Source organism: Malania oleifera, chromosome 5, assembly GCF_029873635.1.
Source record: "Malania oleifera isolate guangnan ecotype guangnan chromosome 5, ASM2987363v1, whole genome shotgun sequence".
Lineage (NCBI taxonomy): Eukaryota > Viridiplantae > Streptophyta > Magnoliopsida > Santalales > Ximeniaceae > Malania > Malania oleifera.
The window spans coordinates 6,371,999-6,395,084 of record NC_080421.1 but is presented as its reverse complement, the minus strand read 5'-3'; the positions used below and the strand labels follow the sequence as shown (position 1 = coordinate 6,395,084).

Here is a 23,086-nt window from a genome sequence, read left to right as displayed (position 1 = left end):
AATGTGCATAAAGACATAAGTCATCTTTCTAGCTGTTCAGTTTTCTAAAAATACTGATGTAAACAAATCTCCTTACCATAATCCTGAAAATTGAAACACGAACGAATTGCCCCAAAACAACGACATGGGATCCTCGAAACCTAAAAATCAAAGAGCAATACTTCACTATAATCTCAACTACTACATATATACCAAACCAAAAATGAAATCAAATCCTTACCTCGATTTTAGGGAAAACCACGAAAATCCTCAGATTGAAAATTGGATCCGCTATAACTGTAAAGATTCTCCTCCTAATCCACTTAGTGTTGTCGGATTGTTGATTCCAGCAACAGACGACTCAAAACCTTAAAGAAAGAGAGAGGGTTGGTTCGTGTTCTAGAGAGAGAGCGAGAGAGAGAGAGAGAGAATGGAGATAACTTAGCATGGAATAAATGAATATTCTATTTATAACTAGGTTAACCCAGCCAGCCTCGTCGACGAGTTGGAGTTCTTGTCGATGAGCCGAAGAAGGGCATGCGTCGCCGAGAAAGTAACCTCATCGACGAGCCTGAGATTTCAAAATCCCTGAAAATCTCTCGATATCTCCTTGTTGACGGGCCCTTGCGTCTCATCGCCAAGCAACAGAAGAGACTTCGTCGACGAGAAATGGAGCCTCATCAACAAGCGCTATTGTTTTATCCTTTTTAATTTCCTTTCTCTTTTCTTTATTTATTTTTTGTATTTGGGTCCCTACATCATTAACTGAATGCCCTCTCCAGTAACACGTCCCCAATATCCCTTCTCTCATCTTTTTTAGCAATCACCTAATTATTTATCCTTGAAAATATTTGGTTGTCTTTGTTATCATGGTTGCGACCTTACACCTCTCACAAACTCCAACCACGGTCCCATCCTTGTATATTCGCTGGCTACTCAACTCCACATCATGCTTAGATGTGCCTTGATCCCTCCACCTAAAATCTCCATCTCTAGACATGTAGTGTTTGTGGAGCACACTTTTCCTTTTCAGAATAACAAATCTCACCCCGCGTCATCTTTCATCTTACCCTCCTCCACCAATTGGTTATCCAAATCAACTCAAGTGTATATTCCTATATCTCTTCCTAATCACTTCCAATTGTTTGTCACCTCTATCCCTCAAGTTGAGTCTATACCTCCTCCTCTTACTACTACTTCACGTGGTGATTCTTCTTCTTACCAGACTGAATCTCCACACTAGGTCATTTCATCCTCGGGACCCTCTTCCATGCCTCCACTGTCGGATGCATCCAATCCTTCCTAGGTAAGTATCTTATCTCCGATATCCTCTCCCTCATCTGCAATTCTAGCAGAACCTCGCCCTTATAATATTAGGCTACGTAATACATTACAAAGCCAAAACATATCTTTGACCTTCACATAACCACCACTCCCTCCACTATTGAACCTTCCACCTTCAAATAGGCCCAGCAACACCTCTTATGGCGACAAGTCGTGAGCGACGAATACAGTGCCTTACTTTCCAATCTAGATGGTCTCTTATTTGACTTTATCCTATACAAAATGTTATTAGGTGTAAGTAGGTCTATAGGATTAAAAGGAATCCTGATGAATCCATAGCTCATTACAAAGCTCGCTTAATGGCCAAAGGTTTCCATCAATAACCTAGTATAGATTTTTTTGAAACCTACTGTAACAACCCCAATTTCTGCTATATATATATATATATATATATATATATATATATATATTTTCCATATACTAAAAAAACATTGATTCCATAGAATATAGTAAAAGTCAACCCGAACCCATAGGTACTGGGTAATTACTTGTTTATTCATACATGTCATCTAAGCAGTAGAACTATAACATACTTAACTTATATACAATACCAGAGATTCACTATTCTATATATACACATATATACCCCAAAAATTAATTCTGTCTCCAACACGATTACTTACCTTGCAACTGGGGTAATACCAACGAACTCCTCTATCACGGAGCTCGCTCCATTTGTCTGTCGGGATTTCCTGAAATATTTATAATGCTATTGTGAGACACCTCTCATAAAGGGAAATTAACTAATATCGGTGTGTAGCAATGTGAGTTTTATCATATTATAAACATATACTGCAAATAATATAACTATAATATATCTTTAAATTGTAACTAATAATGCATGAAAATCTGTACTTTTAAACATAATCTTACTATATCATAATAAATTTTTGTATCATTTAAATCATCTGTTAAATCTATATATTTCTGAAATCTTATCATGGATGTATAACTGCAAATCATGAATTAACCCCGCATGACTCAGGTTGTGCGGCCCGTAGGCTGGACTTAACACTGGCTGCCCTACCAGGTTAAGTCAAACATGACATAACTACGCACGATTGCCCACCCATCCTACTCTCTGTCAAACCTCTAATAGGTCAGTACATAGAGGGTATCCTACTCATCGCCTACACTTTGGGGCTAATCGGCCTCCGACCCACACTTTCTGAATAGTGTGGTTACACTGTCGGTTATACACCAATCTGGTCCGCCCATCCTACTCTCCGTTAAACCTCTAACGGGTCGGCACACAGTGAGTATCCTCACTCAAATCTGGCTAATTAGCAACGGTACCGCACTCATAACATACGTAACCATCCAGGTTCTACTACTATATAATACATTTCATATAATATATTTTTGTTCATAAATAACATTTTCATATTTATGAAATAAAATCTGGCTTTTACATATTTCTGAATAAAAGTTGACATTTCATAATTTCTGAATAAACTATCATATTAAAACTGATCACGACATCTATGCCAACTTATTATATCATAGCATCTGCGCCGGCTATCATTACACGACATCTGCGCTGGCTGTCATATCATAATATACTATAAATATCTTAACTTCTGTACTGTTTATGATCTTTTCGAAAAATTACTGTAAAATCATACTTATTCTATGAAATATAATATATTCTGACATACTGTATTTACATTAAACTTATACTCATGCCACACGAGCGAGTTCTATTCCATATTATACTATAACATGCTATAAAATCTGTTTTCTCTGTTCAATACTAGTATTCCCAAAAACTACATTAATTCATAAATAAATTTCTGAAACATATACTGTATAATAAACATTAAATTTTTTTTGAAAATCCTGACTTAGTCTATTCCTTTACCTGTTTCTTGAGAAGCCAGTAGAAAACCCTAAATCACGCCTACGACGTTTATAACTCCAAATCCTAAAATCACATTAACCCCAGTTTAATCAGCTCAAACCCCAGTATATTACCATCTAACACCTTTCCTCGGTTCATATATACCAAATAATCACATAAACCCTAAAATAACTTACTTACCCAGATTTTGGGATGGTGCCCAAGCACCCCAAATCAGCAATCTGAGATTTATTGTTACTTGATTTGCTCTGGGTCTTGTTTCTCCCACATTTCTAGTTACCCCTCATATCAAGCCCTTCACCTTGTAAATTCTCATCATTGACTTTCTTCCTTTGATGAAAATCTAATAGAGCACTTGTGATCTCCCCCAATTCGAGAGTTTCTTTTCCCCACATCAAAGTTGTAACCAATTTTTCGTACGTAGGAGAAGTAGGTATGGAATTCAGTAACATCAACGTCTTTTCTTCATCTTCGAACTTCACATTAACTCGCTTCAAATAACTGATGATCTAGTTGAATACGTTGATATGCTGGTTCAGATATGATCCCTATGATATCTTAAGACTATATAGTTTCTGCTTAAGATAAAGCTTGTTCGTCAACGACTTGGACATATACCGGCTTTTCGGTTTCAACAAAACTGCCACCGGTGATTCCTTATCTATGATGTTATACATCATGTCATCAGCTAGACAAAGTCTAACAATTGTCATAAACTTCACTTCCCGTTCCTTCTAATTTATGTCATCCATGCTTTCCAGCTGCTTTTCGTATAATGCTTTTACCATGCCCTCCCACACTAACAAATCCTTGATCCACCTTTGCCATAATCCAAAATTTCCAGATCCATTAAACTTGACCATGTCGAACTTCGCAGAAGAAATCCCAGACACTGTGACATGTGCTCTGATACTAATTGTTGTGACATGTACGATAATTATGATGAACAATATGAAAAAAAACACAAAGATAAAGTAACAAAAAATACACGCAATTTAACGTAGTTTGACAGTATGCCAACATTCATAAGAGCGAGCGGCGGCTGAATTTCACTATTTCAAAGTAGGGTTACATCATATGTATTTATATTAACCCTAACCATACAAAGATATTAAAAAAATTCCTCAAATACCCCTGTATTGTACACCCCCAACCCATTAATCATCCTAGCCCATAAAACAATATATTATAAGCCCAAAAAACCAATGTCGTCGTTCCGCTCCACTCTACTTCCGACATCAGTTTGGTTTCTTTGTATACGTGTTCCACTCAATATGAATCACATACTACAACAGGTTAAATGTTCATAAGATGCATGATCATGAAGTATTCCTTATATATGCTTGATTAAATGTCAATGCATGGCTATACTCATTCTGACTTTTGTTAATAAATTTTAAAAGTAATGATTTATAAAACAATTAAACTATAGGGTAAGTACCTCCTAAACTCTTACATCTTCTTTATTTCACCCCCCAAGTTCTTCCTCCCATGAATGTTATATAAGCCCAAGTCAGTATTGTGCCAAAACTACATCCATTTTGTTAGGAGTGTGTCATCGTAAGTTTTTCAGTTTTCCTGTCACTATTTCTTATATATATGGTCTTTCTTTCTGGGTTTCCATCGCCTTCTTCCTACCACTTGCAAGCTTTCATATTTGGCATATTCCATTAAGAAAAATAATTGTTACGTCATATTTGAAACTTGGAAAGTATAAGGAAAAGAAAATAAAATTATCAAGGAATTCATATTTTCATATTTGAGTATCGAGAAAAGTAAGAAAGAAAATAAAAAATATGCCAAGTTCATGTATAAAATTTTAATTTTAGACGTTATTAATATTTAAATTTTAATTTTATAAAAATAAATTTTTATTTTTAATATAATTTAATAAAAAAGAAAATATAATGAAAAATGAACTTTCTCCTTATTTTTCCTTTCTTTTTCTCTTTCCAAATAAATCCTTAATCCAAACACACTCTTAATTTTAATAAATTTGTCAAATTAAAATGTCAGTCTAGATTATGGACATGTGTAGCAGAACATGATTTGTTTTGAGTGTTCAACCCCAAGAAAGATTTATAGGGCTGTCACCATGCGTTTTGGACATGACTTTAGTTTTTGTTAAATCATTTTGACGAGGAGAAAGAATTCTCAGAAATCGTTTCTTTACGTAAAATTTAGAATTTATCAATCACACAATGGCATGTTAGCATTTGGACCTATACAAATAAGAGACATGATTTGGTGTGAGCCTCAATGACGCGAGTTCGACATCAAGCGTCCAAATCTAGGGCAATTTCTATCTTTACGAACTTGTTAGTAATTGTTAATCTCTTCCCTATAATAAAAGATTGCTTGGAGATAAATTTGATCCTTTTTGAATATACCATTATAAATTTTCTAATGAAATGATTATGTGCATTCCTATTTTTAAAAGATAATAAATAAAAACATAATTTGATTTCCTACAAAAATTTAATTTTGCACGTCATTACATTTGACTTCTTAATTTTTGATTACATTATAAATTTTATTTTTTATTTTTTTATATTTGATACGGAGAGAAACTGTAAAGAAGGTGAATTTTTTCTTATTTCTCTTTACTTTCCTTGAATAAAATCCTTGAACTAAACATATCTTATGTTCTATTTGAAACTTAAAAAAAATAAAATATAAAAAAAAAAAAAATCAACTTTTCCAAATTTAGTCATCGAGGTAAATAAAATTATAAAATAAATTTAAGCATAAAAATATTAATTTTACAAACGATTAACATTTACTTTTTTAAAATTCTTAATCATATTAGAAGACAATTTAATTTTCAATAATATTGGGCTTACAAAGAAAAAAATACTAAAAAAACAAATCCTTTTATTTTTTTTTTCCCCTTCTTTTCCTTTAAAGAAATAAATAGGAAGATAGTATAAAGCATCCTTTTGTTTTTTAGTCCAAAAGAAGTCGTCTATGGAAAATACGATTTTAGTTGTTAAACCTTTACCACCCAGCTTTCTACTTCTCCGCCCAAACTTCGTCTCGTCTTCTGGTTCTCTCCTACTCAGAATTCAGAACCAAGCGTCGCCGCGGCCGGGAACTTGGACGCAACAGATAACTATCGGGCATGGCGAACGTGTCGGGCGATCCTCACTCCATCGACGCTTCTGCCCAGAGCTTCGCTGATGCGGATTTCATCAGCAGCTTACAGTCCCAGCTCGAGTCTCTTCGTCAAACAGTCAAGGTGTGTGAGTGATACGTGCTTATGCCTCTGTTTACTCTAGAAATTCGTTTGGTTGCCTAGTAAATGAAGGAAACTGAAATCGTGAACTTTGGATTTTGATTAGAAGGACCCCTGAAGGGTTTAAAAAAAAAAAGCTTCACTCTATTCGCTCATCTCTAATGCAAAGTTTTATTGTTCATTCTTTCTTTCTGGGCAACCCAACGGAGGGTTAATTCTACACTGTCCTTCTAAAATTCTGGAATTTCTGTTGTCATCATCTACGCAGCAAATTTTTTATTTTGTTTTTTTATTTTTTTTACCTTTTTGCAATCCAACATCAGGAACTCGAGGTTGAGAACATGAAGTTGTCGTCTCAAATTGAGAATTGCCGCTGTTGTTGTCATGAGGTTTGTATTTCAGTTTACGTACTAACATCATTTCAGACAGAATATGAATATGTGTGTGTGTGCGTGTATATTTCAAGTGTACATAACTTTGCTTTCAATCCATTGGAAATTTGGAAGCATGATGTAATGGGACTTTATATGCTTATGCTATGCAGGTGAAGGGGAATTTTAATTGTACTGATGTGGATGATGCTGTTACAGTTGAGAAAACCAGACAATTACAAGCCAGTGGTGATAAGTTGAAAAAGAAGAAATTAGTAGTGAAAATGGCAGGTTTCTTTCTGCTCTTTATGCTGGTTATGGGTGCCAAAGTATTCTTTGAGTTAATTGTTGGTAGGTGTAGTTTTAGATTTTCATAATCTGGGGAAGTGAACTTTCTGGGTTTTGAGTTAATGGGGTTTTGGAGTGTCAACATTTGACATGTTCTAGAAGTTTTCCATCTCATTGAATATGGAAGTGTCATGCCACTTCTGGTTCCTTTGTTGTGTTATTCCACCATGCTCAGGGTTCTCATTGCAAATGTTCCAATTAGTAAGGAATTGTGAGATGTATTCATATCAGTGATTTCACAAAATTTCTCTTTATTGTATGGATTCTGACTTCTTGTGCCATTCTGCGATTTCTTGTCCTGCACTAGTTTTGTAATGGACTTCATTCAGCTTAAATACCATTCATAACACGATGTATCCTCCCTCATAAGTACTAATTGGAATTGTTTATGGACCCAAAATCTTTCATTTGCGCTGATAATTTAGGCATGTTTCTCTGCTGGCCTTGAATCCAGTGGCATTGCTCCAATTTCTTAAGCAGGAGGTGTGGATAAGCAAAGGCAGCCCTTTGGGGCAAGTTGCTAAGGGATTAGCAAATATAGGACATGTTTCGTGAATTAGTTCCTGGCATTATTGCCTGAGAAAGGATCACATGCCAAGGCTGCTGTATTACACATTCCATATAAGACCTACATCTACTGTACTTCACTTTTCAACTCTCATTGTGTAACACACCTTCACGCCATGTGTTGTACTCCTTAATTAATAAAGAACAAATATTATGTAATGATATCCATAGGGTGCTGAAGGCACACCAACTTAATAGTGGACTAATCTTATTAACCTATTGTTTCTTAATCACTGATGTTGGATGTGGGTTTGTGACAAATATAGTTTAAATTTTGGATAAATTACATAGCAAGTCCTTGAAGTTCAATGCAATTGCACTTTAACTCCTTACTGTTTTAGTGTTTGCAATTAGATCCTTCAAAAATTTTTAATTCAAGCAACGTGCTTGTCCAAGTGCCTGAAATTGGAATGTCATAAGAATTGAAATGGAAACATTGAGGATCAAATTGTCAAAATCAAACACCAAGGATTTAAGTGCAATGAAAATTCAGAGACTTACTATATAATTTATCCTTTAATTTTTAATCTAGTATCATATATCCAATATTCTATTATCAAATATGCTATAATTCTGATAAGTCATCTTATGTCCAGTTTATGTTTCTGCATGTTTTTTGAAATTATGATATCAGGTTGGGTTATTTGTGTTAGCTTAATCATTTTTGACCACACAGGTGATAATGCAAAGATGATGCATCATTATTCCAAGCGATTTGTTGCTTTGAAAGTTATGTACTTTGGGCAAAGGTATTTATGTAGCAAAGACTTTGACCTAATCCCTATCCTGTAATCCTTTTCCCCCGTATTGGTCAACATTGTCATCTTTTTTATTATGATTTCCTCCCTCTAAACCTACTCATCCCACCTTAACTTATCTACTTTTAACCTTTTTTTTATTCACCGTCAACGATGCAATCTCTGTTTATTACAATTTACTTCCTGCTTACAACTACCGTGCACTAGAAAATAAAAAGGTGGGCTACAAAAATTCTGGTATGGAAAAGTGAGGACGTGAGAAATAACAGGGAAATTCTAAGTTGAAATCCCCAGAGTACCAATGTACTATAGAATCTCTTATGTGAAAGAGGGCATCAGTTGCCTTATCACTGGTTAACCTTTTCAAGGAATGAGATGTGATATGGGGTTTTAGTCTAACCTCTGTCACAAGGTTCATTTATGTATGGGGTTTGCCAGTTTGTACTCGGATGCAGAAATGATAATGTTGCAAATTTCGTCTTCTAGTTTATGCTTCTTCATATGCTCAAATCCTTATTGTTTTTAAACTTTTGTGTTGGGGGAAGCTTTCGCATTACTTAAATCACATTGCTGGAGTGGGCAAGTCCCTTGTCCATCTCACATTTTTCTTGAATTCGTATCATGGAAAGGTTTGCCTCTGGCTCCTACTTCGTTAAAAGATTTCTTAAATGCTTCTCCAACATTAGAGGCAGAATATTGGTTATATAATCTAGTAACTAGCCCTTATTAATTTCATGCCATCTCAGTTGATTTTCTCACGACATTTTAGTTTAGACTTCTAGAAATGTCACTTTTTCTCCCTATATTTTCATTAATTTTATTTTTGAGTTCCATTCTAGATGCACCATATCTTGGCTTTGGGGAAACTATTGAAGTATGTAGTTGTATGTGCTACAGTAGTGAAGTGGTGATGACGAAGTTTTAAACTGATTTATCAACTTTTTTCTTATGCATGGCTACATTACAGGTTTTATGGTTTTGCTTCGGAGGCACAAATGGAACCAACTGTTGAGGTGTGCTTCTTTTTTCCACTTATATAATTTTTATGTCTTTTAACCCAATATTGCGACAGCAATGTGCAAAAGTAAAACTAGCTGCACAACAGTAATTCTTATATAATTGACGAAATTTCTTTTAACGTACAGTTTTTTTCCTGAATATTGAAACCACCCACCCTGAAAAGCTTCTTTTGCTCCCTCGACCAATGTTAACTATTAAGATTGAAATGTATGAAACAATGAAGAGAACTCAACATCTTAAATTTGTTGTCAATACAACTTTGAGTACTACAAAATGCAGAAATTTTGATGAAAATGTGTCTATTGATTTAAAAGTGATGGCAAGTAGTAGTAAAATGTTGATTTATTTTTTGGGGGAAAACTTTAAGAATGTTTGTAATATAACAAGTGCTTGATGTAAAATAAAATATCAAAGGGCAATATAGATTTAGGAACTGATGATTGTTAATAGACTGTTCTTCTGCCCTCTAAAGGGGGACTACACCTTGAAGGGGGTGGTGGGTTTATAATATCCTTTAATGATTCTCGTATCACTGAATATGGAACAAAGAGGTGCCTGCAGCAACTGCCATTTTGTTTATATGTCTATTCTGTCCCAGGAGAAAAGCAAGACAACATTGAAGGCAGTGCACATATCAAAGGAGGAAAAGACATCTATGCTAACTATACAAATCTCATTTTCATATTAAAAAATACTATTTTTTTAGATATAATATCGAATAAAATTTGTAACTAGTGCCTAAGCTCAAAGTTGCATAAAATTCATAAATGTTTGAAGCTATTGATCCTGTCATTATGATAAACTAATATACGTACTAAAAGCCACTTCATTATCAATTACGTATGTATGTATGTAGCATGTATCAGGGTGGCACATTTTACAAATGGTTAAATGTATTTTATTTGTTATGTGTAAAATTAGCACATTTTACACATGTGAATTTTCCAGAGATCTAACATAAATAGGTTCTTTTATCTTTTCCGGTACATCTATGGAACAACACGAAAAAATGTTTCACGTTTATATTGTATGTCAATAAATTGTAAATACTAATTATTAACTCAAACATTGTGTGGGTTTTTTTTTAATCACTTCTTATATATTAATTGTAATTTAAGTGAATTAACAAACATTTTTTAGAATGTGTATGTGCCAAGATAACTCACTGATCATGTGAAGCATAGGATTACTAATGAATTGATAATATATTTATGGGTTATGCTGATATTCTGCTATTTGTGAAACTACGTTAAGAATGAATTACTTAGTAACAGTGGATATATAGTCAAAGTTTTAAATGTAAATTAGCTGCAATAAACATGCACATGGTCAAAACTTTATCTGATGAGTGTAAGAAACAATATTGTCTTATCAAAACTGTTGTGGCATAAATTGGCGGAAAAGGATTCATATAGCCGACCCCACCTAGTGGGACTTAAGGCTTGGTTTTGTTGTTGTTTTTATAACTGTTGTGGCATAGTGAATCATTGAATCCTAATGAAAGGTTAAAATGAGGTAGTCGGTGCTTTGATGTAATAATCGAAGAAGACAAACATGGGACCCACCTTATAAACTTCATTATTTGTTTGAAGTGTAAAAAGGTAAAATTTTAAAGTAACCAATTAATTAAACAGTATGGGGGTAAAGTTGAAAAATAATTATTTATATTTGACTAGCATAATAGCAAAATAAAGAATATGAAAAAATGCATCACAAACAAAATATCACTGTTTATATATACATAACCATAGATAATTATCTGCATATATATATAAACAAGTGTTTGTGTAGAGAGAGAGAGAGAGAGAGAGAGGGGAGGGAGAGAGTACCAAAAATGGAGATAGCATGGGAAGTAAGAGTTGAGAGACAATATTGTCAATATGAAAAGAAAAAAATAGCATGAAGACCATAAAATCAACGGGGCAAGTTTGAAGGAGGCATGCATGGACTTACAGAAGTACGAAAAAAAAACATATATAAAAATTCAATGGGCCAAATTTGAAGATATTTATGAAAAAAATTACATTTACATACACCCCAATATTTTTTTTTTCAAATTTCAAGTAAGGTAGTTGACTCCACTGTTCCTATGGCATATCCATCCCTATGTGTGTATGTGTGTACATGTTTGATGGGCTATAGAGTTTATATATAATAAAGCAACAAATATATTTAATGAAAAATTGATATATATATAAATATACATTGATGAAAAACTATATTTAAAAATTTAAAATTTTGAATTTGCACTTTAATACCTATATACAAAAATAAAGTAGGTACTCAAAATTTGTTACATTACCACTTTACTGAAAAGCTTTACCTGTTAGATTGTGGGCCGACAATGTATATCATGCCGTAACACTCCCTTGTTCGTGCAGTCCAATAGCACATGGAGAGGTAAACACATGATAAATAACATCCATTATAGGGAATACAATAACTTTTTAAACACGACAAATAAATGTGGGCAATGAGACTAGAGCCCAGGACCTCTGGGTAACCAACTTTGTTACTATGTTGGATTACCACTTCACTTAAAAGCTTAAATTTTTAGGTTGTGGGCCAAGATTGACCATTTTCATCACTCTGGCCATCTGAAAGTTAACTAATCTTGACTCCCAATTTTTTTTTCCTCTAAAAGACAATAATGATTGAGTTTATGTGAGTTTTGTGGTGCCACCATGTGGATGATTTGATAGGATCAGCCTTCCATCTTTTTTCCATAATTCAAAGTTCTCAATTGTGCCCCCAAATTTTGAGAGGTTGCAGACGATGCATGGATCATCATCTCGGCTTCATTTTATGGGATTGATTCATTATCATTAAAATTTATTTAGTCTCATTTTCTCTACTATAGATCCATTGTGGTCCGCCCCTTCCCCGGACCCCGCATATGCGGGAGCTTTGTGCACCGGGTTGCCCTTTTTTTTTCCTCTAATATTTCCATTATCCGATGAACAATGCACAAAAGCATGTCCAAAGCAATATACACAATTCACCAAAAGAATGGGAAAATTTTTGAATTTGCTAAAAAACCACAAAAAATGGCTGCTGCTTTCTAACCTTCTAGATTCTGTGTAGGCGATGATCGCACAGTATACGAATAACGTGTGCATTTTGTACCTTTCTTGCAAGCATAATGCCGCATGTGTAATATAGAAATGAAATGAGAAATTATGTTGTTTGTGAACGTCGTATTATGTCAATCTCATGAAGTGTTGCTTTATAGGTAATTTATTGTTGGAATTTAATTTTTCTGATAAAAAAATTGTTGGAATTAGATTTTTGTTGCTGAACATTCTTCCTTGTAAAGGCAGAAGGCTAGTAGATCACTTGTTGAAGCTTTGCCATTTGGTTTTGGTTTAAACTCAACAAATGACCACTTGCTAGTTGTATAAGATTTTGCCTAGAACATGGAACATTTGGGTTTCTGGAACGGGAATGGGATCGTTGTATGGACATGTTCTAAAATGTGGAAGGTTAGGGGTATACAATATATAGATACATTAGTTAAAATGTGTAATGCCATGTATATTTTGGAGAGGATGTTGAGGTATTTCTAAACCTATAAGAGATTTTCTTTTATGAAATAGATTAATGACTGTAAACAGAATTATAATGCGATAATTCCTGATTTAACTAATAAAAAAGTATGTTGTGTAAAAAATATTGAAATAAAACTTTGGATCATTAGATTTAGTGTTCTAGAACAAAAATGTGCCACATTTTGAAATGTTCATGCCAATTCATGGTTCTCTGGGATGTTAGCTTTTTCTGGTAACTGTGAGTATAACACTTTCTATAGATGTCTTAGTGTTGATTTTAGTTTCCCTACAGTCTGAAATTTTCAGAGCTCTTGAGAAGACGAAGCTTTTATTTGGTGACAAAAAAGAGGTTCAGTATTCAAGATGTGGTAGAACAGACAAGGGAGTTTCCTCTGTTGGGCAGGTAAGTTGGTTTACAAAGATGTTTCCACTTTCATTTTTGTCGCTGTTATTTATGATTGCAAAAAAGAAAATAAAAATGCAGCATCATCTAATTATTTGAACTTATTTTTTAGAAAAGCTATACATCTGAGCTGTATTCAAGCTGTGGATGGAGTTATCATCTATTGTAGCCTACTTATGTAGCTGTACTTGAATATTCTGCTTAATAAGATCTGCATTGTTGTTCGCACGAGGTATATATATATATATTTATTATTTTTATAGAAAAAAAGCTGTTATTAGATTAAGAAAGAATATCAAATCAGAAGGATAAGAAAATATGAAATATTTCATCAATACAAAAAAAAAAAAAAATGAAAGAAAAGAAGCATAATCAAATGAAAACGGTTCTCCAGTCTCGTTGTACATCTGAAAAACACCCTGCTGCAAAAGACCATAGAGACACCATATACCGTGCCCTCCGAAGAAGCATATCTTCTACATACATGAAAACAAAATCATTCTTAATGGCATATGAAATGAGTATAAATTTTCAAGGCATTCAAATGTGCCTATGCCTAACATATATAAAACATCAGGTCATTTTAAGAATTGATGATATTTATCAACTTTCCTCGTAGCTTGTTGATTTTGAATTTGAATAGCAAAGTTCAAGGTCAGGGGTTCAAGAGTTGATGGAAAGGAGAGGAACTCTTTGCCCTTTCTGGATAATTGTTCTCAAATTCAATTTTGGGAAGATGTTTTTGTGGGTAATATTGCTTCCTTCATTTCCTTGTATTGATCATTTGTCCTCGGGGCATAATGATGTTGCTTCTTCCTTCTTGATATCTGATGGTTATATGTCCTTTTGGTATTTTCATTTGTGTTTGTTGGAAGCTTCTTGTACTTCCTATAGGAGGGATAGCCGGTCATGGGTTTTAGATTCTTGGGAGGATTTATTCTTGTATACCCTTTTATGATAATTTGATTAGTGCTAATATGCCGTTTCTGGTCCATAGAAGTATTCCCTCTATTTGAGGTAATACCGATAATATGCTCCAGAACAGGCAAGCTTTGTTGACATTATCTCCAGATGTGTGTTCGTTTTTATGTTTTGATAGTTCAGCAACAGCTCCCCTCATCTGTTTTTGCATTGTGCTTTTGCTTAAAGAATTTGGAATAAATTATTATTTTTATTTGGAGAACATTGGGTTTGTCTGGAGTCAGTGGAGGAGTTGTTGGTCACATCATTTTTAGGGTTTGGTAGGAGAAGATGCTTCCACATTGTGGAGACGTACAGTTTTTGTGGTGCTGTTAATATGTCCTTTCTGCTCCCTAGAAGTATTCCCTCTAATTGAGATAATACCAATAATATGCTCCAGAGTAGGAGACCTTTAATGACATTATCTCCAGATGTGTGTTCTTTTATGTTTCGATATTTCAGAAATGGCTCCCCTCATCTGTTTTTGCATTGTGCTTTTGCTTGAGAATTTGAAATAAATTATTGGTTTATTTGGAGAACATTGGGTTTATCTGGAGTTGGAGGAGGATTTGTTGGCCATATCGTTTTTAGGGTTTGGTAAGAGTGAAAATTCCTCCACATTGTGGAGATGTGCAGTATCCATGGTGCTGAAGAATTTAGATGGGACAGAATGTGTGCATATTTATAGGGAAAAGGTTGACTTTTCTTTCTTATGCGATGGGATTCATTCATTGGCCTTGCTTTTGGTGTTTTGCTGCTGGTTGCTTTAAAGAAGTATGCTTATGAGTTTTTCAGATCCACAGTTGGATTGAATAGAATTATTATTTTGATTGTTTTTACTTTTTTATTTTATAGGGAGGCCTCTTATTCTCCTTATTGTATATTCTATCTTTTCTAATGAGATTCTCTTCATTTCTCATTAAAAAAAAGAAAAAAAAAAAAGGGGGGTCAGGCTGCTTATCGACAGTTCATGAAATATCATGTCTACTCTATATTATTTGAGTCACTGAAAGCAAGAATAAAATCTGTTTTAGGTGATTGCTTTGTTTCTGCGATCAAACCTCAAGGAAGCTGATACAATTACAAGCAATGGAAGTTCTGGAAAAATTGTTTCTGAAGAACAATATGGTATGCCGGATTATCATTTTCAAAAGTTTCAATATACTGTATTGAGCTTCAGTTATTTATCATGTCTGTGCTGTTAGGTTAAACTTGTTAGTTTTACCATAAAACAAGGGCTTCTTGGTGTCACTATGAAAAATTATGAAAATGAAAGCCATAAACAAAAACTAAGAACTAGAAATAGAAACTAAAAACCGAAATCCAGCAACCTGTTTGGTTAATATTTCTAAAACTAAAAAAAATAAAGAACTTGATTAAACAAATGCTCATTTTTGTCCTTGAATAAAATAGCAATTAAAAAATGATTATTATAAAAATACAAAATAATAAAAATTAAAAATACTATAATAATATAAAATAATTATATTACGTAATTATTATATTTTGAAGGGGAGCCTTGGCATAATAGTAGAGTTGTCATCGTGTGACTTGAAGGTCATGGGTTCAAGGCATGGAAACAGCCTCTTGCAAAAATACTAGGTAATACTGCATACTATAGACTCATCATGATACACCCCTTATCGGACCCTGTATATGAGGGAGCTGTGCACTGGACTGCCCTTTTTTAAATTATTAATTTATTATATTTTAAAATTCACGTTACATCATTACAAGAAAAATCTTATTGTACATGTCAATTGAAAATAGTAAAATATATTTTGTAAATGGCTTTATTTTTTTTTTTTATGAAATTTATGGACATTTTTATTTTAATTTTATTATAAATTTATATGATCATTTTATTTTGATTTTAATTTAAAATTTATTTATAAATGAATGATTTAATCCAAAAAAGTTAATTCTGAGTATAAAATATTCTAATAACAGTTTGTCAAAACAACTAAAAACCATAAAATATGTTTTTTTATTTTTATTTTAATTTTATGGTGTTTTTTCACAAATAGTTGAAAACCGATAATAGAAACAGAAAATTGGCAATGTAAGCAAACGAGTTTTCATAATTTGTCTCTTTACTGCATGGAAGCAAAAATGGAAACACAAAAAACAGATATACCAAATAGGCCCTAATATTATGCCATTCTGTTTTTAATATTTAAGGCTGTTAGACCACCCTTTTGGGACTCTACATTGGTGGGACCTTGTGCACTAGACTGCTGTTATAGAATTGGTACTAGGATTTACACCTTATACTGTTTTTAATCCCAGTACCGAAATTAGACTTGGCAGAAAATTATGGCCAAATCAGGAAAGGGTTGCAGTCTTGCAGAACATTATCTACAAAATAGCATATATCACTATCTCATTTGGATCCTAATTCTAGAATCTAAACTTGGTGGAGGATTATGGCCTACAGTGGAAAGGGCTTGCGGAATTTTGTGAATATGTCTCTCTCTGACAGTCTGAAATTTGGCTTTGATGAAGATAGGAATCTGTATATTGGGAAGATTTTTGGGGAAAAATGCAATGAAAAGAAATTGTAATCCTATAAATCTCTTATACTTATTTGAAATGGTTTAAACAACTATAATATGTGATTGTCTGCTAGCTTCTCTTTTAAATAGACAAATAGTTTAATTCAATTTATGTGGAATTTTAAGTAATATAAGTTAATTGTGACCTAAATTTCTGATGTTCATTCATTTAATTTTTTCTTCTCAGAGGATGAGGTTGATTATGTGAGAGTGTTAAACCGAGTCCTTCCAAAAGACATCCGTGTCATGGGCTGGTGTCCTGCTCCTATTGGTTTCAATGCAAGGTTCATATGCCTTTCTGGAAGTTTTCTTTCCTTTTCTCCGTAGGTCTTTCTAATGATAATATTGCATGGCAAATCATTAGATCCAACTGGTTTTAGCTCTTTACTGGCAGTTATTTTACTTATCTGATCATCTTTTTGTCTTTAATGAATGTCAGCGTATTCTGTTTTCTTAATAATTGCAGGTTTAGTTGTTTAATTAGGGAGTACAAATATATTTTTTGGAGAGAAAATCTGAATGTAATGGTAAGCAGGTCATTCTTTTCTTTTTTCATTTTTTAAATGATGTGTATAATTTCATGAACTCATTGAGAAATGGCTGATAGTTCCCATATTTTTCCCTTGTTCATTTTTATTAAGGCAATGGAGAGTGCTGCCAAGAAATTTGTTGGGGAACATGATTTCAGAAACTTCTGTAAAATGGATGCTGTCAATGTACATAACTATAGGCGGCATGTCAGTTCATTCAAAATTTCTCCTCTCAATAAGAGGTTAACATTGGTAGACAAATATTTCCACTACCCTGTGGTTGTTGATTTTTCCATTGCTTTTTTCTTGTATTCACGCTTACAGATGTAATTGAGTTTTATTATTGTATCCGTTTAGTTATACGACTGCTTGCTCTATTTCTACCCACTTTGGTCTCGTCTTATTGATTGAGACAATTTTCACTGTTTTTTCAACAAAATGCTGATTTTGATAGATTGTTTGGATAAAGGCTTTGCTTTTTTATTGTTGATGTTGTCATTTAGTTAATTATAAACCAAATCCATCTTCAAAATGAGTTGTTTTTAGATGGTATGTCTGAGATTTATGTCATTTGTCAATTTTGTTTTACGTATGGGTGCTCCAATCCATTGCTTCTAGATGTGTGGCAGATTATGCCAATGTTGGGAAGTTGGTGTGAAAAGGAAGCTGGGAGGGAGGGAGGGAGGAAAGGAGAGTGTTTTTTTTTTTTTGGTTGGTGGTTTCGTTGGAGTGTTCATTATCAAAAGGAGCATGTGATCCACATTATTATGCATGCTCAAAATTGGGTTTGTGCGTGTTATTGCTACTTTTTTTTTTTTGCATATCCAGCAGACAGTGTTCCTGCAGCGCTGATGACTGTTGCTGGAAGTTCCTTTCTTGCATATATATTAGTGTATTTCCCCTTATGTTTTGGTTAAAGTTTTGCTACTTATCATAATCTGGGGTGGAAGCCGTGTATACTAAGTTATAGATATTCAGGTCTTCACCCTCTTTGAGTGAACTTAGAAATTTTGAAAGACTACAACTACATAAAAAAAAACTGTACTCAATCTCATCCTTCTGTGTCAGGCTTGAAATTTAATTGCGAAGTCTTAACCTAAGGCCACTAGCTACTAAGGTAGCTAAACTTGATGGTAGATGCACTGTTCATGTCAAATTATTCGTTGCACTTCTTGAGCATGTATTATAGCGTATTTTGACGCGTCCCTTGCAGTTCCATTATGTGTAAATGGTGTATTTTTCCATTAACTTCTTTAATAACTAATTTGATGACAAATTGATGTCATAATAGATCATGGAGTCTACTTAATGTAGCAAGAAGAAATTTCTTTCTTCAAGTTATTGTAGGTGGCGCATCTGTCATTTGCTTACAAAATTTCAAACCTACTTGCAGGTTTGAAGGCAATGAACTCTGGGCAATGAAAATTAAAGGCAGTGCTTTCCTGTGGCACCAGGTTCGGTGCATGGTTGCTGTACTGTTTATGATTGGCCAAGGACTTGAATCCCCCAATGTGCGTGCCTGGTGCAGTTAAATTGATGGATTGTTGAATCTCATTAATGGAGATCTTTATACCTGTCCAGGAAATTTTAGCAAATTATTTGCCTCTAATTTTTCTGCTTTTATTTATTTATTTTAATGTCCACAACCATAGCTTATAATAGGCATTGTTTTCAAATCAAGATCCAAATCGTAAATCAAAATTCCAATTTTGGGAATCGAGAATAGAGAATTGAATCGAATCATAAGATTCGATACAAATTCCTAAAATCAATTCTCACTGACATGGCTATATTGATATACAAAAGACAAAAAAAATAGTAAAATTGTTTAAATTTTTTATGTAAAGATCATATTTCATGTGTATGCTATACCAAAACAAATGAAAAACAAGGGAATGAGTCAAAAAATATTAATAAAAAAATTAAATTTATGTTGTTTAAGGGAAGGAATCAAGAAAAAAACAATAAAAAACTGAACTTTGGTGTTCATCAACGATTGAAAAAAATAAAATTTCATGCATATTCATTTTTCGAATTAAAAATGAAAAAAATAACTAACCTAAATATATGATAATAAATGAACAAACTACTAAAAAAACCAACCGATCTTGCCACAAGGAAAGATGAGTACAACCATAGCTAATGTGTGTTTGCCTGTCTTCTCAATGGCAGAATACTATACTCCTCCAAGAGTGAAGAATGGTTTTGCGAAGGCAACATATGAGCGTTCAATTTTTCCTCTTTTTTAGCACAAGAATATTGTTGACAAGGGTTGGAAGGTGATCGCGTAAAATTAAAGCAATAAAAAAAGGAAATGCTGTTTTTAGGATTTAAACTAGTCAGGTTTGTAAGGATATGTTAGGTGCAGAATAAAGTGAATTGATGGATTCATATTGATTCATCAGATTTAGGAATGATTTAGTTGGTTTTAGATTCATTAATAAGATTCAAATTGATTTGGTCTGGAATTGATACGAATTGTATGAATTGAACCACAAACAGTGAGATTCTAACAACTATTATAATAGGTAACATCCAAGATGAGCTAAGTTACGTAATGGATAGTCGACCATTGTATGTCTATAGATACAATGACACAATTGTTTATGTTGAGACTACTGAGAATCACATTTGATGGGATGCATTTAGCTTATGTAGCCTTACCCATTAACAATTTGATTATCCTCAACAATTCAATAAGAGATTATTATGGCAGCTACTTGACTTGGATTTTAAGATGGCAAGCATTATGAGATAGATTTCCCTATGTATGTTTATTGCTGTGTAATGTATGCCAATTTTTCACATAAACTAAGAGTCCATGGTGAAGAAATAAATGAGCATGATCCTCACTACTAGCATAACACATAACACAAATGACGTGGGAGAGATACCAAATGACATACAAACTGTAGGATTACCCTTTTGAGCAAAAGATGCAATGTGATGAGATGCTTGTTGCGATGCCTGATACTGTAGGAACGTTGAACACTCTCCTCTGAGACAGTTATAGTCCGCTGTTCACCTGAACAAGTGGCTAACAAGGAAAACAAACTTGGAATTTAGGGATGCCATCCCAGCACACATTCAACCTCAATACAGCAGAAAATCAGAAACATACAGCAAACAAAATGCTTTCGGAATTCATGGACTCCATCCTAACTATCACAAACAAAACCCACAACAAACAATGTGAACTTCCAGACCAACCTAAACAGCAACAAATAAGGTTAACCACTGACTCAACCACAAAAGAGTCACCAACAACCGGACATAGCTATGCCGCTGCCCCCTAGAATTAGTACCAAACAACAACCAATGAATTGCCACAAATGAACGATCGAAAAAAGATGAATCTGGAAAACATGGCCAATAACTTGATAAAATGGTCTATGGAAGAAGCTAAAGCATTCTGGGAAAAAATTGCAGCAAAATCAGGCCGCAAGTGGTCTCATGCGTTAGCACATGGAGTTGGAGCTGCCAGAAATTGGCTGGCGTGCGGGGGCACGTGAGGACTCTGCCGGAGATGGTATACCACAGACCTATAGATCAGAGGGTTTTGTGGCTACTTATGTGGTTGCTTTTGTGAAATATGGAAGGATTCTGATGGTTCTGAGAACGGCATTGACAGTCAGGTTGTTTTCTGGTAACTGCTGAGTTTTCAGGCAATCGCTGGACTGATTTCTAGGCTATAGAGGTGTGGTTGATCCTCCTATGATGGCATATTTGCATAGGATGATCAGGTTTAAGGTTTGGTTTGGCAGTAGGGTTTAGGTTGGATCTTGCTCCGGTAGCATGTTAAGATATTAGGTAAAAACGGAAGACTTAAATCACAGCTATAGGTCTCTCCCTGAACAATGTCAAGATATTAGGTAAAAACGGAAGACCTAATCACAGCAATAAGTCTTTCCCTGAACAATGTCAAATACCCAACACTGACCATAATACGCTATAACTTATGCTTACAACATAACATTAGCACATGGTAAAAATGCTAAATGGTCAAAATAACCATTAACGGTCTTTACTTGTGAATTTTCTGTTTTTATACTACAAGGGAAGCTTACAAAACTTTTAAAATGTGTAGGTAATTGATGCATTACTAGATATTGACAGCACCCCAAGGAAACCTCAATATATCATGGCTCCAGAGATTCCATTGATTCTTCAGTCCTGTGAATTTGAGAATCTGAAGTTCACTTGCTCATCTGGTAGTTAAATACTATGCTATTGATTTTTCTTTTAAAACCAAAGTTATATTGCGTAAATTTGTTGGTTTGGGGTGTACTGAATCTGTGGTTGGTGCTGGAGAAGTACCGCTGCCTATCCTTTATTATGATTGTAAAGCAACGGTTTAATTGTCTATTACTCATTTATTTTCTGTTCAATTTGTTACGTGAATATCTTTAACGGCAATGTTATGTATGTACTACAAATATATATATATATATAGATATATATATGTATGTATGTATACTTTTTTTTTTCTCTACAAGAAAATTTCCTCAAGCAAGCCTCTTTGTTTTCCTTTAAATATGTATAGTATATGTAATTTTTGACTTTATTTTAACTATGTGTTCCTCTTATGAAACTGCATGAATAAATTTATTTCTTTGGTTTTGTACCACATGGTGATATAATGAGGCAACAGTGTTTTTTTTTTTCTTTTTTCTGGTTTTTCTGTTTTCATTTCTCACTCCAGACATTGTGATCCAAATAATTCAAATAATTTATTATTTGTAACCACACAATCTCAATCATTGTTAAACCATCTAATGAGGTACAGTTATTCAGTTTACGTAGCATCGTGGGAGCATCTCATTATGCTCTAGTGAAAATTCAAGTTAAGTTGACCAAGGGCAGTAAGCTTGACATTCACTAGAATCTTGATAACAAATGCAGAATTACTTAGACCATGAAAGTCATCATAGCAATGCATCTGAATTTTCACATTCTTTTCTCACTTTTTCGTGATTTGTGAAGGCACTTACTCTATTGGTCTTTATTTTATGTGCAATGTTTGGATCATCTTTAACTATTTTACATTATAATATGTATAGATGCCAGGAAAGCTTTGAGGAGGCACTTTGAAAATGAATACCAAACTTACCAGCTCCATGCTGCAATCTTTAAGGAGGCTCTGCTAGCTTGTTCATCTTTAGAAAATGGTGTGGAAAGAAAAGCACACTTATCCTGTTAAACCATGGTTTTGTGGCTTCTTGGGTATTTTCTATTGCTGACCCCTTCGAATTTGCAGATCAGAGCTCTTTGAATAATGGAGCAAAGAAGGGGCCTTCCCACATTCCTCTTATGTCACGGGCATCTGAGCGTGAGTTATTCAATACCTTCAACATTATGTGCTTGAAGTTTGGAAGCATACAAAGTGCTTTTGAGGAAAATAAGTGATTGCAGGAATTTATTCATATAAAATTTTATGTGTTTTTCATTGACTTCTTGGATGTACTGTAAGAGCACTAATCACCATAAGGAGAGGCTGATGCATTATTAGTACTCCCATGCTCTGTTAATTGGGGAAAAAAATTACTTTTTCAATTGAAATTTTACCTTCAGGATCTGGCTGCAACAAATAACTTTCTTATCTAATTG

The 23,086-nt window shown here is 33.9% G+C and overlaps 1 protein-coding gene across 8 annotated transcripts in view; it reads left to right on the top strand.

Annotated features, from left to right (window-relative positions):
• The first annotated feature begins 6,191 nt into the window (after nt 1-6,191).
• Nucleotides 6,192-23,086, top strand: part of LOC131155175 (uncharacterized) — a 58,340-nt gene continuing 41,445 nt past the window's right edge. For 6 of the 8 annotated variants that reach the window (XR_009136758.1, XR_009136759.1, XR_009136760.1 and 3 more), the window contains exons 1-14: nt 6,201-6,422; nt 6,743-6,808; nt 6,964-7,081; nt 8,382-8,454; nt 9,431-9,476; nt 13,324-13,434; nt 15,429-15,522; nt 17,137-17,233; nt 17,416-17,476; nt 17,591-17,721; nt 18,873-18,990; nt 21,567-21,690; nt 22,540-22,647; nt 22,737-22,808. Coding sequence is in view for 4 of the 8 variants with exons in the window: in XM_058108126.1 (XP_057964109.1) it covers nt 6,306-6,422; nt 6,743-6,808; nt 6,964-7,081; nt 8,382-8,454; nt 9,431-9,476; nt 13,324-13,434; nt 15,429-15,522; nt 17,137-17,233; nt 17,416-17,476; nt 17,591-17,721; nt 18,873-18,990; nt 21,567-21,690; nt 22,540-22,647; nt 22,737-22,808 (1,336 nt within the window). In the remaining 4 variants the exon portion in view is untranslated. Of the gene's footprint in view, nt 6,423-6,742; nt 6,809-6,963; nt 7,082-8,381; nt 8,455-9,430; nt 9,477-13,323; nt 13,435-15,428; nt 15,523-17,136; nt 17,234-17,415; nt 17,477-17,590; nt 17,722-18,872; nt 18,991-21,566; nt 21,691-22,539; nt 22,648-22,736; nt 22,809-23,086 lie in introns of all 8 variants that reach the window. The other 2 variants (XM_058108124.1, XM_058108127.1) reach the window with 2 other exon arrangements.